Source organism: Bombus vosnesenskii, unplaced genomic scaffold, assembly GCF_011952255.1.
Source record: "Bombus vosnesenskii isolate JDL3184/JDL3185 unplaced genomic scaffold, Bvos_JDL3184-5_v1.1 scf7180000013888, whole genome shotgun sequence".
In the NCBI taxonomy this organism is placed as follows: Eukaryota; Metazoa; Arthropoda; class Insecta; order Hymenoptera; family Apidae; genus Bombus; species Bombus vosnesenskii.
The window spans coordinates 311,269-327,500 of record NW_022883267.1 but is presented as its reverse complement, the minus strand read 5'-3'; the positions used below and the strand labels follow the sequence as shown (position 1 = coordinate 327,500).

Genomic DNA, 16,232 nt, shown 5'->3' with positions numbered 1-16,232 from the left:
CTCACAGCACTAACGAACATTTGTCATATAAAATGAAAATTGTTTAACCCCAATTGATAATTTGTTTTTCCTTCTTTCTTGAATATTTTAATATAACTTAAATAAACAAAGATATCTTATTTACCTACATTTGGAAAATAAATCGCATTTGATACATACATATATATGATATAATAGATGTATCTTTTTCTTTACAGAACACAAACGCACTAAAATTTTTTTGTCCATTTAGATCTTGAATGTATTAACGAATTTGCATCTTGTTATTTTAAAGAATCACACAGTTACACATAATCTTAATCCTGTATTGTATGCTTCTACGATAAAAGCACCAGTTAAAACACATAGAGAATTAGTTATTTTTCGTTTGCAATTGCACAATAGTTTGCAGGTCGAGAATTGTCTTTTCCAACATTTCAAACCAAGAAACATTAGTTAATGAACATCGCAATTGGTTCGTACAATTGTTGGTTGTCACAGTATCAATTAAACCCGGAGATATCTCACTGATGTTTGTAGGAATATTTTCTGCTTGAATATTATTTCTTGATATGGTTTTATCATCTCCAGAATCAGAGGAAGTCATGTCATTTACTTCTACTTTATCCTTTTCTTCGATGTTTATGTTTGAAACGTTTTTTTGTTTATTAAGTTCTTTGATTGGTAGATGCAACTCTTTGTCAGTGGTTTCATTGTTTTCATTCACCATAAACTTACGCTTTTTCGTAGGGGCTTCTACTTCCTGTTGATTAGATTCTTTCACTTTAATGGCTCTAGTTCGGGACAACAGCGTTTCTAATGCTGGTAACAAGCTACTTGGTGGTTTCAGTCTTGTACTGCTATTATAGACAAGAGCCAAAGCTCTTAAGTCTCCTGTTAATCTATGTGCAGATGCTTGAATATCTACTGCTTCCACCATTGCTACCATAGAACTAACTAAATTGTCAATAAGTAAGCAAGTTTGTTCAGTCAATACATGATTAGCAAGTTTTGGAAAGAAAGTCTTGAGAAAAGCATGAATTGCCGGTATTCCTAATGACGATCTTTCATCTAGTAATACAGCATCTACATAATCCACTGTATAGGAAGAACAAAGAAGAGATGCAATATGTTTTCTGTCTATGTGTGTAGCAGCATGAACATCTAACCATAATCTAGGAAATAAAGCTAAGTGCAGTGGAACACCTGTAATTAAATAATACTATTATTAATTATATTAATTCCATAAATTTTAGACAATAAATGATATTTACCTTCAAATCCTAACATAGCGCTCAGATTAACTAATGTATCTGTCATACAATCATTATTTATTGCTAATCTGCACATTACGTCGATAAGTTCGTGATATGGTAAATAAAATTCGAGTAAAGCATTATCATATTCTGGATCTACTCCTTTTGACGCCTCTAATTGAGAGTGTGGTACGGCCATTTGAACCATGGGTCTAGCAGGTCGAGTAGGCATCTTTCCTGGAGGAGTAGATCTTCTTGGAAGATACGGGCCAGGTGGAACGGCAGCGTGAGATTCTTGAAGAGCTGCATGGCAGTGTGACAGCAATGGTGCCAAAATTGAGATCGCTTCAGCAGGAACAAGCATCACAAGTTCTTTCAAAAGATCTATAGCAAGATTTCTCATATCTGGAGGATTGTATGTATTTAACAATGTTGCTAATTTCCGCAGAATATCTGGCCATTCTTTACAATTCGCTAATATATTCCTTGCATCAGGTCCATCTCTTGCAGTTCTAATACATCGTACAAGTTCAACAATAATAGCTATTAGTTCAGCTAAATCACCAGCAACATGACACGCTGTTGCTTCATGATACATAATATGCAGCATATGAAATGCTTCCAAAGCCATACTTAATCCTCCATTATATACAACATAAAGCCTATCATCGTCTGATTCAATCAGGATACTGTAAGGTATTGACTTTATCAATTCGTATTTCGAATTGGTATATTAGAATAAAAAGAAATATCATTATAAATATTGTACCGAAATGCAGAAATAAGTGTAGCCCAACATGATCGCCCATCTAATCCTTGTAAGTACGAAGATAAAGTTCCTCTCCTAAACGATGCAATTTCAGCTTCTTCCTGTTCTGTTTGATCAGGATGTCTTGCAACCAACAATTGCATTAATTTAAATAATTCGTCCACAGCCTATAAAAAAAAAGAGATATATTTTATGTTTTAGATATAACTTTTATAAGTAAAGCAATATAGATTTTAAATTAGTAGAAATCTTACAGTCGAATATTGAGTAGGATGAGGTGTTATGTTTTTGAATGCCCATTGAATATTTTGATGTGCAGCTAGTTGCCTTGTAAAAGTGCGTGATTGCTGACAGCATAATCGTAATAAACCGTAGTAAGCAGGTAACATCACTCTATTAAATAATACCACATCCTGATCCTCATGATCAGCACTAAAAAGACATGTAAAACTTTAAAAAATATTCTGCGATCGTTTATAACCATATAAAATAAAATTATGCTTACAGTATATAATTAAATGCAATATTCTTAGTTATATGAGGATTGTGAAGTATAAGAGCAACATTTTCCGGACAATCAGAACAAACGTGGTACCAAAACAATAGCACAGCTTGTTTATTATGATGCACTGGAATGCTAGGCTCAGATAGTTTTGGGTGAAAAAGTGCCCATAAATCATTCAAATATTGTCCAAACTGGAAGTAAATATTATATAATGAAGTAGTTATACTAAGATTTAACATTATGCAATGCTTACCATTAATTTTTCTGTCTTAGAAATGACACAATATGTAAGTAATGCAAAATAGGCAGTGAGTTTCATTGTACCATGAGTTTGTATATCAATATAATGTCTCGCTGGTTGCAATAATCGTAGAAGTGCCGTATATATTTTATGCAAAATTAAAGTAGCTTCTGGAGATAATTGTAGTTCTCTAGATGTATTGCATCCTAAACCTAATCTATGAGCACTACGATAACCTTGTCTGAAATGAGTTGACGGAACCAATGATACGAGAAGAAAAGCAGCTGCAGAGCGAACTCTTTGATTTGAATGTTCTAATAGAAAATGTTGTAGCCACGTGTCTAGTCCTTGTAATACCCAAGCATGTGCAAGTTTGCTTCTTGTAACGGCTAAAGCTAACCATTCTAGTGCTCCATGTGGAGCAACTCTAGCTGCTTCCCAAACTCTGCCTAAAATCAATTGCGTCATACAGGGCAACCCACTTAATCCTGAACTTTCAGTTAACAATGTCAGAAGTTTGAAAAATGGTTGGCAGACATCTGTATGTTTTGTTATAGCTTGAAATATCATTGTTACAATATGTATTGCTAGTCTATCATTCCAACGACATAAAGATTGTATCAAATTTCGTGTCTGGTTGAGATTGATGACATCTCGCGTTTGCTGATACAAAAAAGGAAATCCTTTACCTCCTGCTACAGCGCTAAGATCTGCTGGAGACAATGCTAGTCTGGAAAGTGAAAATATAATATGTATATAAACATATAATATAGTTTTTACATTAAATAAAAGTAGAACTTATTTAACTACCTGTGATCGGGTCCTCTACTGCGTTCAACCAAAGTTGCTATTAAAGTGATCATTTTATCTAAAGAAGCAGGTCTCAACTTCTCTGTTGGCATAGCAACAACTTCTTCTTCTTCTTCTTCTTCACTGACTGCATCAACAAATTCGTGTGTTTTATGTCCAAGATAAAAATTTACCATAGTTGATATAGCTTGTACCCTTATTAGAAATAGAGTTTCTTCCTCGCCCATTTTACTAAATTCATATAAAAAACTGAAATACTCAGTAAGATGTTTCAAATGTTGTTTTGCATGTTCCATAAGAGATAAAAGCATTCTGACAAATCTTGTCACGCAGGATCGCGTACCGACAGTATTTACGTCATTTTCTTCATCACAAAGAAGGTATAAAGGTGCTTGAGTAGCGCGCAAACGTTGTATCACGTGTATGCATAGCCTTTGAAACATTTGTCTTACCATTTGATTAGGGCACTTGACTAGAATTTGAATTGGCCACCATGAATCTCCAGCCATCTTTTCAAGAAATCTAGCGCATGCACCAGCCGAACCATTAAATTGTTTTGTTAATAACTCTACCCATTGCACCATAGTTGGTTTCTCCTTAGCATGAATAAAAGTTTCCATAAAAAATGACGTGGAAAGATCTGCTGACATTTCTGTTATGTCAGATTGTACAGAAAGTAATGTTTGTGGTATATAGCCACATATTTGCCACATAAATGTGAAATAAGTATGTTCAAATATATTTTTATCTTGTAAAAAATGCATGTTATCCTGCCATATCCAATCTTCAAGTTCTTTATTTAGTTCCAATGGTGGTAATTTATTGGTATTTTTATGAATTAATGAAGAAGATTGTCGTCCATTTGGACTAGAAACAGTGGCTTCTTCCTCTTTTGCTTGATCACCAGGATCAGCGCACCATTCGTAAAATAGCATATATGCTGAATTTGTTTTTTCAAAACTGAAGTCCATAAACTTATCTGTAACGGAATCATAGGTTTTACTAGTCATTTCTCCACCAAAGCACTCTGCCGCTATTTGATTTGGATCAAATGGTTTAACTTCTGCATCATTAAACAAAAACCATTTATCTTTATTAGGGGATGTACGATCTCTAATAAAACTATAATAATGTCCACCATCAGCTGTGCCAGTATGAACTGTTACACCTATTAAATCATATTGATAATGTTCCATTTCTGCATCATCATTGTCTAATTCTGATTGACAGTCACTTTCAGATTTTCTCTTTTCAGATGCCTTCTTTTCTTCCTGATAATGCTGTGGCATGAGTTTTTTCTCAACATATCCAGACATATCTAATCTTAATGGAAAACTAAAATGTGTATTTACTTTTTCCTTTAACATGGTTCCCATATTAAATGTGTATCGCATTGTATTGAAACACAATATATGTGGCAACTTTTTAAAACAAGCTCTCTTTTCTGCTCTTGCTTTTTTACCACATTGTGAACATGTATACATATTATCTCCTTCCAAAGTATCTTTAACTGTAACTTCATCTAAACTTTCGTAAAGATTTCTCATATCTGCCACCTGGCAACGTACAGTATAAAATTCTTCAAGAGTTCTACTTACATGTTCGCAATCTAATGATACGACATTATTAGATATTACACCACAGAATAATGTCTTCACCAAGTTCTTTAAATCTGATGTCATTTCTTCTAATTTAGATACAAGATCTATAAAAAATTCAGCCATATCCTTTTGTTCTCCAGTATTTAAAGGCTCATGATTCATGGTATATACTCGACAAAAGCTTCGAGGATTATACGCTTTTCTCTCGGATTCTAAAAGATAGGCAAACATTCTTTGTAACTCTCTTAATGTGAGTTGATGTTTATTTGCTCTATTACAATCAGCCCCTAATATAGAGATGCGTGCTTGCGGCATCATGTATAAATGCTGCATACAACTAGCCATGTAACAGGTGGCACCCAAGTTTGTTAGACCTACATATCCACAATCAGAACGTCCATCTTCATGTGGCCAGTAATCCCATGGATATGGAGAATGAGGGCCAGGTTTATGTTGAGCTAATAATTTTTCATGAAGAATTCTATAATTATCTGGTGCAGATTTTACAAGTTCGACTAAAAGATCGAAAGCTGCTGATCTGGAGACTTGACTTTTACATTTCGGAACATGTTTTGATCGAGGATTAGGTAATGCAAATAGAAAATCGAATACTTCATGTAATAAATTTTGCCCAACCTTTCCTTGTTTGCAAGGTGGATTATGTGTCATGATATTGCAAGTGAGATTTAATAATCCAACTAAGCCATCATCTTCCACTGTGTTATGACGTGTTTCAAGATGGTCTCTATTTAAAACTGAATCAATAACTCTTATTGCTAGGGTTTCAAGATCTATCGTTAAATTGGAATCATCCGATCCTTCTTTGATAGCTTCTTCTGGGAGAGAATCAACTAATCTGCAAACAAGCCAAAAATAATCCCTACAAGCAGGTCCATACGGTTCTTTTCCATCATCAAGTACGGGATGTAAGTGCAACGGTAAATCCGGTTTTCGATGGGAAGGTTGCATTGCTTCGGCAATTACCAGATGTTCCAACAATGTATTTAACATTGGAACAATTAAACTGGGATTACCAGAATTTTCATCTTCAGATCCTGTAGTCCCTAGACATAATCTATACAGTGCTGTACAAACTTCTCTTCTTACTTCTGGTTCGGGATCTTCCAATACTAATCTTCTTAACCAAGTTTTCCCAAATGGTTCTGATGATGAAAAAAGATATTGCTTCACTGTTTCATCACTATGTACCCAACAAACTAATAAAGCCATAGTATAATGTATAACTTGTGATCTTCCAAAAAGTCCTGTCTTGTAATGATTTGGATCCCTTGGTAGTGATGCCTCATTTAATATACTTGTTATTCGAGACATAACAGCTTCAACATTCATCATTGAAAGCATCACTTCGCTCAGTTTAGGTACAAGCAGTTTATCTGCTTTACTTCGTTTTTTCTCTTCTTTAACAACGCCCAAATAACACAATTGTTTTAGTAAACTAGCGAGACAGTCCTGCTGCCACTCACTCCCATCACCTTGTTCCAAGCATCCAGACATAAAAATATCAAATAAATGACGCAAACCTCCATGCTGAACAAACAATGTAGACCATGCAACATCCTTCTCTTTGTCTTCATGATTATCATCTGTATCACCATCACCCTCATTACCAGATGTGCTGGATGTACAATTTACAACAGCAGGTTGGTTTGTTGTACTATGTCTACTCAACGACTCAACTATATATAAAGAATACATCAATTTTTGAGGACTAGCAGGATCTAACAATTCTGGCAAAGTTGTTTCTCCTAGTTTTTTAAATCCTCTCAATAAAGTTGGACTAGTTGGTAGTAACGTTAATGTGTCCCAAACTCTTCTTGAAAGTACCTGTGCTTTTGTATGAGGAATTTCCTGCCCTCCTTTGACAATTGTTTTCATAGCACTTAAAGTTCTCATTAGTGTAAATAGTTGTTCAAAATACTGTGGACGTAATAATAATAATGTCGGCAAAGATTCTCGAGGAGGTGGTGGTAAAAGGGATGGTGAATCCATATCTCGTTTGTTACATCTACCTGTACCATTACCTCGACCAGCGCCGGGAGAAATGAACACTAGTTGGCCATCTTTAAATCCCATTTCTTGTAATGTCTTTTCGTCAAAATCAATAGTTAATTCCTGACCTTGTGTAATCATCCTAATTGGCCCATCAGTAAGTAGAGAACCTAATACTGAACCATTATTTTGATTCGAATTTGTAGTAGATGTCGATTTCTCTTGATTATTTTGTGTATCATCCCACCATTTAGCAACTTCGGCTCTCAGATCAGCTACATAATCAGTACTCAGAAGAGTGAAACTTGTTTTTTCAGGTATTCCCGCAGGTTGTACAAATATTCTTAGCTGTTGACCTTTCTCTGAAGTGCTCATAGCAACATGACTACCAGCACCTCTACCTTCCAGTATCCAGCGACGTAAATGATATGCGTAGCGTTTTCGGAACGCTTCTAAATGTGTTCTTAATAGTAACAAAGCTCTTTGTATGCAACGTAAACTAGCTTCTTCGTTCATTTCCAAATCAGCACTAGCTGCAGCAAGATGAGTCATACATTGTGAAACAAATTCTGCCTCTTGAGTTAATTGTCTAGACATGTAATATCCATTTAGATATTGTATAGCCGCCATACTGACATCTGTGCTTTTAGCTTTTAATGCAATTCTCCACAAGAAATCCATACCAACTGAATCTACATCTCTTAAAGGTCTATCCAAGTGTGCAGCAGCTAAACGGGCTAAATTACATAATTGCTGGAAAAGACTAAGGCCTGTCATACTAATAGTTTCGGGTGGTAAACTTGGTAATTTACGCATACATAAATGCTTAAGCGTATCCATTCCAAGTGCATGCTGCTCTGTTGATTTTGCTTGACTAAGCAACCAACTGAAAAGTTCATCAGCGCATGTTGTGTCTTGTGACAAACACTGCCATAATATGTCAACCTGTTCGAGACTTAGCCGAAAACAATCAGGTGAACCTAAAGGTGAAAAAATAGAAGATAAAAACTGTAGTCGAACTTGTATTTCTGTTTGATGGGAATATAAGTTATTTTTTGGCCCTGTACTAGTGTATGTTTTCAGATTATTAAAGAAGTGTTTCATCATTCCACGTTCACGATCGGCCCACGTTGTTATCGTATGTGCGTCCATTGCACCAAATTGCTGGAAACTGGCAAGTAATTTAGGTAATAATCTTAAAGATACAACCACAGAACGATTGGTTGCAAGATTTTCTAAGCAACCTTCTATGAATTTCATAGGTATTAATCGATCAACATTGAAGCAAAGAAGATTGCATAAAGCTTTCTCGGCTTCCAGAGCTAAACCTTCTCCTAATTGACCAATTTTATCATCTTGCAAAAGATCCCATAATAACGTATTTCCAGGCTTACATACAGTGTCCAAGTTGAATTGGGAACTAACACGTGTTACCGTTTGGCGAATACTTCTCACTTGTGGAGGGCGACAAACAGATCGCCTAATGGTCATTGTTGGATGAGAATGATGAGGATGGTAAGCCTGCATTTGTATAGCTGTTAAATGACGCGCAGCCAATTGAGCTAATTCCTCTTCGCATCCACTTTCCTCTCCATCAAAATCTGCCATATTTTTTTCACTTTTGTTAGATATTCTGCTACTATAAGATCCTTCTTCATCTGAAAGCATTTCATCTAATCCTGAAGGTAAAAACGTAGGTCCAGTCGCATGTACTAGACCGGCAAGTTCTGATATAACAGCTCCAGGTCCATCGGGTGCTCCGAGAACACCAGCTACATCACTATCATCTTCATCATGCGAAGTATCTGCTGAGTCAGGAGCTCGATCTACATTATGGCCTACTAATGACATATATTTATTTTTGTTAGCTCTTCTTAGGAGTGTTGCTGTTGTTGGAACTTGTTGATCACTTGGATCTAAAGCCATTGCTTGCTGTTTTACACGATCCAGCGCATCAACACCTTTTGGATCATCTATAGAAACTAATCCACCAGTATCCAAAGTACTGTTTAGTACGTCCTCTGGCCTATATTTCATATCTAACATTAACTCTTTAGTTTTCACATTATTTTCTTCATTAACAATGCCTTCTAATGTCTTATCTGCAGTAACTAGTGAACGTTTCTGAGGTTTTTTCCGTTTTCTTAATACTTTCCTCTTTCTCTTTTCTATTGCAACTGTTTCTTCTGTGTTTGATTTCTCTGTGTCTGCTTCTGCATCTGACCCACTTTGTTTTTCTTTTATATCATCTTGTATACTACATACGGAATCTTTTACTGATTCAGTAAAACATTCAGATTTTTCTATTACAGGATCTTCTCCTTCATTCGAGCTTGTTTGTACAACTGCTGTGCCCACACCTTTTGCTTTAAACGGACCTATTAATATTTATGTTTTAAGTCATTTAAAAATGTTTTACATTTAAAGACAAAAGTATTAAATATTAATAATATATGGGTAGGTATTATCTTACCTTCTCCATCACTACTATCCCCTCTTGCTTGTTTTCGTGGTGAAGGTCCTTCAGATGGAGCAGGACTGGGTTCTTCTTCATCTTCATCTGGACTACTTCCATCTATTCCACTAGGATCACTAGTACTGCTACCACCTATACCACTATTACCTCTTAAAATTTCTCTGTTTTTTATAGATAAACCTCTTGGATACCCTGAACCACCTGCTGTCCAAATAAATTTTATCAAAGCAGATGCCAGGAATAAACTTTGTTCTGTGTGGTCCTTCGGCTCCAATTTTCCTAATAAAGAGTATAAATGTAAAACTGGAGTTGGAGCCAAATGTTTTACTAAGGGTGCCAATAAATCATATACTGGGCGACCACAGTGTTTCAATTGTGCTGCTTGCCACATAGTATCCATGTCAGAACATGTAATTCTACCTTCCATAGCTAAGAAACTTAGTACAATATGACTTTGTTTAATAACCTCTACATGCAAATTTGGTCCAAATATATGAGCTATTATATTATTTTCTGTTAACCAAGCAGCCAATGCATGGCCTACTTGTTCCACTTCAGCGACAGTTTCACTATTGCAAAGTTCATTGAATGCAGTGATATGAGCATTTATCTGAGCTATTCCTGCTAGTCTCATAGTTAAAGTTGTACTAGTAAAATATTTAAATGCTAGATCCAATCCATCACGATCAAAGCTTGGTAAAACAGCGTCAATAGGATCCTTTACAGCACTCCACATGAAATCTAAATATAGAAGGTTATTAATTCAAACTCGAGAATACACGCCTTAAATTATTATAATCTTATTTATTCCAAAATTTACCTGCCATTGTTCTAACTGCTGGTGTGCGTAATTCTTTATCTGCTAAGCGACACATATATTTCATAACACGACTGCGTAATGGTATAAAGAGCTGAATAACACTACCATAATTCAACCAAAGCTTTAAGTTACAAATCACTACAACCATTGAATGTGCAAGACTAACAGGTAATGTATTTTCCATATCAAAACAAGCAGACATTAAATTGAAACCACCTTGATGACAAAATATGGATACTGCTCTAATTAAAGGAGCTGGCACTTCTGGATCATGAGGTTCGCAATATCCCCCTTCATCCTTTAAAATAATAAAAAATAATGTATAAATGCATAGATAAAAAACAATACTTCTTATATTAATATATTACTTTTATTGGAGCTAATGGATTAATTGCACCACCATGTTTCATTGCAATGTAAAGAGGAAAATTTAGTAAAAATATTTTTGAAAGAAGATGATACAATTTTTCTCTATCTTGTTGAGACCAATTTTGTTTTGTTTCTGTTTCTGTTTGTGTAAAATCTGAGTTTTCTACTTTATTTTCATCTGTTTTTCCTTCTTCTTTTTCGTCTTTGGGTGATACTTTCCCAACATTTGTTTGTTGACCATTCTGTTGTATAATTTGTAATTGTTGTAACGTACATAATACAACACTTTGAGTTAATCGTATAAATCGATCAAAATTTTTTATTTCTCGATAGCAGCACATGCATTGTCTATAAAAATAAAAGAAAACAAGTTGTATTAAAATAGTAGTAAAACAGTCTTATTAAGTATTTATATCGATTCAAATGTTTAGTTTATATGTTATAAAAAACAAAAATGGAATCAGACCTTTGTACCCATTGATTAACATAATGTAATGTAGTGTCCACATCCGAAATACAAAGTGTTGCCAATCCATCTTGTTCCTTCGATGATCTTTCATCATCTGGATATATATTATAAACAAACAATAAACAATACGAAAATTTAAATAAAATTGCCATAAATATATATAAATAAGATTAATGTATCACTATCCTAATCTATCATTATTTCTTATATATCAAACATTTATCTACCTTAATGTGTCGTACAATTTTACTACTAATTACGACTTTTGAAAATATAAAACATATTTTAATATTTTGTTATTTTGTATATTTAACGTTGAAGCGTGTTCGTGCATAAGTTGATAAATTTTAAAATCATACATAGGCAAATAAGGTTATAAATTATAATGTTATAAACGGACTTTTATAATAGAAAAAGTTAAGTGTAATTATGAATCTGGTAGATTTTTTACAACAATTTGTTACTAGATTGTTTATACTAGGACATTAGTTGTTGATACGAAATCAAAATTTACAACATGCAGCATAATACATTAGGTTAACATGAAAGGTATAGTACACATTTTGCTTACAGGAGAGCAGAAGGTCGTGAAAGTCAACACATACATCGCACATGGTTTTCTTCCTTTAGCCTCTGAAAAGGCTTTTAATCACGTCAAGTTCATCACTCAACTTCACCACCGTCCATCGCAAAAGTTGGTAATATTATTAAACATTTGTATTCTTGATTATCCTCTCAACACTTGATTAATTCGTTAGTCACCATATTGCTTTTTTACGCAGCTGCGTTCACTTGCCGCTCACTTCAGATGAGCAATAGTAAATATCTTCCTCTACTTTTTTTAAAATCTTTCATACCTATAGACAAATGATATAATAATGATAAACTACTTCACTTTATTATCGAAGTTCACAAATATCTTTATCCAAATTATTCCTAGAAAACTGTAATCTTTTACTTAACAATATGAATGTCATTATGACAGAAGACAGCTGATCGCCGCCATATTTTATTGAAATAATGTGATATTTAAAATGATCCCATCAGTACTTTAAACATTAATAAGACATAAAAAATAAAACATTATTTTTTTCATTTAACCGAATGATGTATAAAATGAAAAAGTCTAGCCCCAATTTTTTTCTAACCTCATATTTTTTTTAATTATTTTGGACTTAAAAATTTATTTAAGATAATATATCATTTATTTTATATTTGTTTTTGAAACATTAACATCAATAATTAGCGTTACTAAATACATAAATCTTATTAAAAATCACAATTAGAAATTTACTTATAACATAACAATACTATTGATAATGACTACTATAAATATACTATAAATACATTAATAAATGAAGTAATAATATCAAATAACAAATATTATATTAAAGAGCTAATAATACATTTTTTAAAGTTTATCAAACAATAACTCTGAATTGTTTAAATAGAGTGAAAATGAAATAAATGAAATTATTTTTCTTTTGTTTATATTATACCAATTAAATCTTATAATGTACTAGGGAACAATTAATGTCAAAAATATCATTTAAGAAAGTAATTCTATTAATTCTTTTGCTTTAATTATAACCTTTAAGACTTTCATTGTACAATCCTTAATTCTAATATAATGAAATATTGGTTATAAATTTCAAACATAAACATTCTTTCTTATAATTGTGATATAATTCATATACATTTTCATTTGATTAAATATATTTGTATTGTGTGCCTAATTTGTATGTAATATCAGGTAATATGTACCAAGAAAAAAGATATACATATGTACTCATAAGCTATATTATATGTATGTACAGGAGGAGGAGTAGGAGGAGGGGAGTACTAGAAGAATACAGTGCTGGTAGCGCTAGTTGTCCAGAAGTATGATAAACAATCTTGAAAGGAGCATAACATCTTGTGCGATTTCATAGAATAAATCTTTGTGTGAAGATATTGACGTGTGTATTGGGTTATAGGGTGTCGATAAGTGCCATACGAACAAGAGTAAATATTAATAAATAATTGAAATGGGTAGCACGGATAAAGCTGAGATCACGGGTTTTATATGCAGACTTTGCAGTAAGATGAACCGTTTCGTGATCCACATATACGGTGAAGAGGGTGAGAGAATGAAACTTGCTGAGAAAATAAATGCTTATCTTCCAATTACGGTAAAAATCATTATCTACTTTGTATTTTTTTAAATTAGGCTTTCATCGATATTATTTTTTAATAAAATTTTCATACTTTCTACTACAATATATTCTGTGTATGACTGGTTAAGATTTCACTTTATTTGAGTTACATTTATGGTTTTTCTTATATGAATTTTTTATCGTATTTGACAGCTCTACCTTAAATACAACAATAATTGAGAAATTGTAAAATTACATAACATAATGATAAAAATAGTTTGTTTATTACAAATTTATTAAATGTTTCTAAATATAAATATATATTATAGCTACATTAAATCAGAGAAAGATTAATTAATTGTGATGTTTTAAAAGTTTCATAAATGATGTTTTCAGTATTTTAAAATATAATATATTTAAATATCTATATGTGTATATATGTCATATAATGAGTATTTTTTATATTTAGTTTTGAAAAATACAATTTTTACCCTTTTGTCATATAGGTAAACATGAATGATCCATTACCTAAAACGGCATGTCTACATTGTATTGAACGGCTTGAAGCTCATCATGAACTAATGGAACAATTTTTCTTAGTCAAACGAAGGTTAACTACTCAGAATAAGTCATCAACAGTTGCATCAACCTCTACACAAACTGCTGATACTGTACCAACATCTAGCCCACCTCCATGTTAACATATAGAATTAAAAGCAGAATTTCTCGCTCAATATTATTAAACACTTTCTGTATATCTTATTTGTATTGTTATTTTAGTAATTTATTACTAGGGAAACAAATTTTTTTTGTTAAATGAAAAGATATATATAATCGATCAATTGATTTAAAAATTTTATAAAATATTTTCTTCTTAAAATATGTTGGTAAATATTTGTGATGTGCAAATTTAATTTACTGTATAAACTTTTTTATTTTTTACACCAGATATTACAAATATTTTTTATTGATACTGTAATATAAAATATATGAATAATTATAATTTGTTTGTATTTCACATTTTCAAAAAAATTGGAACTTTTTTTCTTGATTAGTAATCAGCAATAATAAAGTTACAGATATGTTTATGTAAATGGTATATCCAATGAATATTTTTAGGCATGTTTAATAATGTTCAAATTATTGAATTAATATTTTATTTGATGTATCTTGTATAGTTTTTATTAATAGAAATTTTTAAACATCTTTTAATACTCTAGGATAATATTGTTTCTTTAATAGATCTATACTGCTGGTGTACAAAGATAAATAGATAGATATGTCAAAGTGATTTCTTAGAATATTAAATGATGTTATATTATATAATTGAATGTAGAAATAAGAAATTTAGTTGGCAAAGCTTTTAATAATATTATGTATTAGATACATACAAGATTGTCAATACTAATGTACATTAAACCAATCATGTTTCCTTTGCTATTAAATATCAATAGTTTTAATATGTCAACTTTTATATATAATAATATGGTACAAAGTATAATGACAAAAGTATCTGCATAATTATATTATATTAACATATATTATTCCACAGAGTTTAACAAAATTTGAATGTTTACCTCTAAGTTGCAATATAATAAATAATTTATAAAAATTTTTAAATATATAGAACTTTGATTATAGTATTTTACATTATAAAAACCAAAAATCTTTATAAAAATGACACAAGGATAAATGATACTACTATAATTTGTTAAGATTATTTATTTCTTAACAACATTTGCTAACACAATTAAATGTTATGTGGAACAATATTATTGGTTGGCGACACAATCCATATTGTGCTTACTATATGTATTATTTGACATGTAATTCATCATTTACAAAGAGAAAATTTGTTTTTGGAAGACAAGGTTGTGTTCGTCACTCAAACATTATTGTAAAACCTTAAATATTTTAACGTTATTTGAGAAATTTTACTTTATTTTACCTTTTTATTTAATATATCATTATCACTGCATAAGAAAAGACAATATAAATTTGTTATATCTGTGATCAATATGTGTATATAATATTTTACCTATAAATGTAGCCAATATTCTCAAATTAATGACTGATGACCTGTATAATAGTGTTTTCCTATAAATATTACTGCCTAAATGTAAATTGCAAATAATAAATTATAGTAATAAAGGTAAAGATAAATCATAATAAAATAACGGGTGCACCTATATAAAATCTGTTTAGGATGCATTTATTATCTTACTTACCCTCCAAATAAATAGAGGTCCATTTATCTAATAGTATATTCTATATTTCTAGATATTTTATCTAGATATTTTATCTAGATATTTTATCTTTACTATTTTGCAAAACAGAAGTAGAATTTGAATATTTATTTTAAACCATGTGCATACTAAAAATATATAATATCTAAGCAGAGCTTTCTGCAAGAGCTGTATGCAACCAAAAGAAATAACAATATTATTGATATTAACGTTTTAATATTACTGTTTACAATTTTACTATCAATTATCCTGTAGTTTATTAAACTGAATTGTACAATATGTATATATATTTCTACGTATGTTTTACAATGCTTTTATATTTAAATACCTTAAACTATTTTCATTGTTAATTATAATAATGGAAATTACTTTCAAAATAAAATGTTTTTACATAGTTTTGCTGGAATCAACAATAATATAAACAACAAAATATAAAGAATATTTTAAATAAAATATTCTTTCTTTTAATACAATTTGATGAAATGTAAATATTTTTGTAGGTATTAATTGATTGTAAGTATTACTTGATTGAGTGTCGATACACAT

At 31.6% G+C, this 16,232-nt stretch overlaps 2 protein-coding genes across 2 annotated transcripts; one reads left to right on the top strand and one right to left on the bottom strand.

Annotated features, from left to right (window-relative positions):
- Positions 1-352: 352 nt before the first annotated feature.
- Positions 353-11,934, bottom strand: LOC117239217 (ubiquitin carboxyl-terminal hydrolase puf). Its single transcript, XM_033504651.1, has 12 exons — positions 11,877-11,934; positions 11,303-11,399; positions 10,836-11,184; positions 10,468-10,765; positions 9,645-10,388; positions 3,561-9,549; positions 2,763-3,480; positions 2,510-2,700; positions 2,259-2,436; positions 2,005-2,171; positions 1,254-1,924; positions 353-1,185 (listed from the first exon to the last, which is right to left on the bottom strand). The coding sequence occupies exons 1-12, from the start codon at positions 11,917-11,919 to the stop codon at positions 353-355; spliced, it is 10,278 nt and encodes a 3,425-aa protein (XP_033360542.1). The 5' UTR covers positions 11,920-11,934.
- A 1,203-nt stretch (positions 11,935-13,137) lies between these two features.
- LOC117239221 lies at positions 13,138-14,250 on the top strand. Its single transcript, XM_033504657.1, has 2 exons — positions 13,138-13,476; positions 13,947-14,250. Exons 1-2 carry the CDS (start codon positions 13,333-13,335, stop codon positions 14,139-14,141), a joined length of 339 nt encoding a protein of 112 aa, XP_033360548.1. The 5' UTR covers positions 13,138-13,332; the 3' UTR covers positions 14,142-14,250.
- Positions 14,251-16,232: the final 1,982 nt, after the last annotated feature.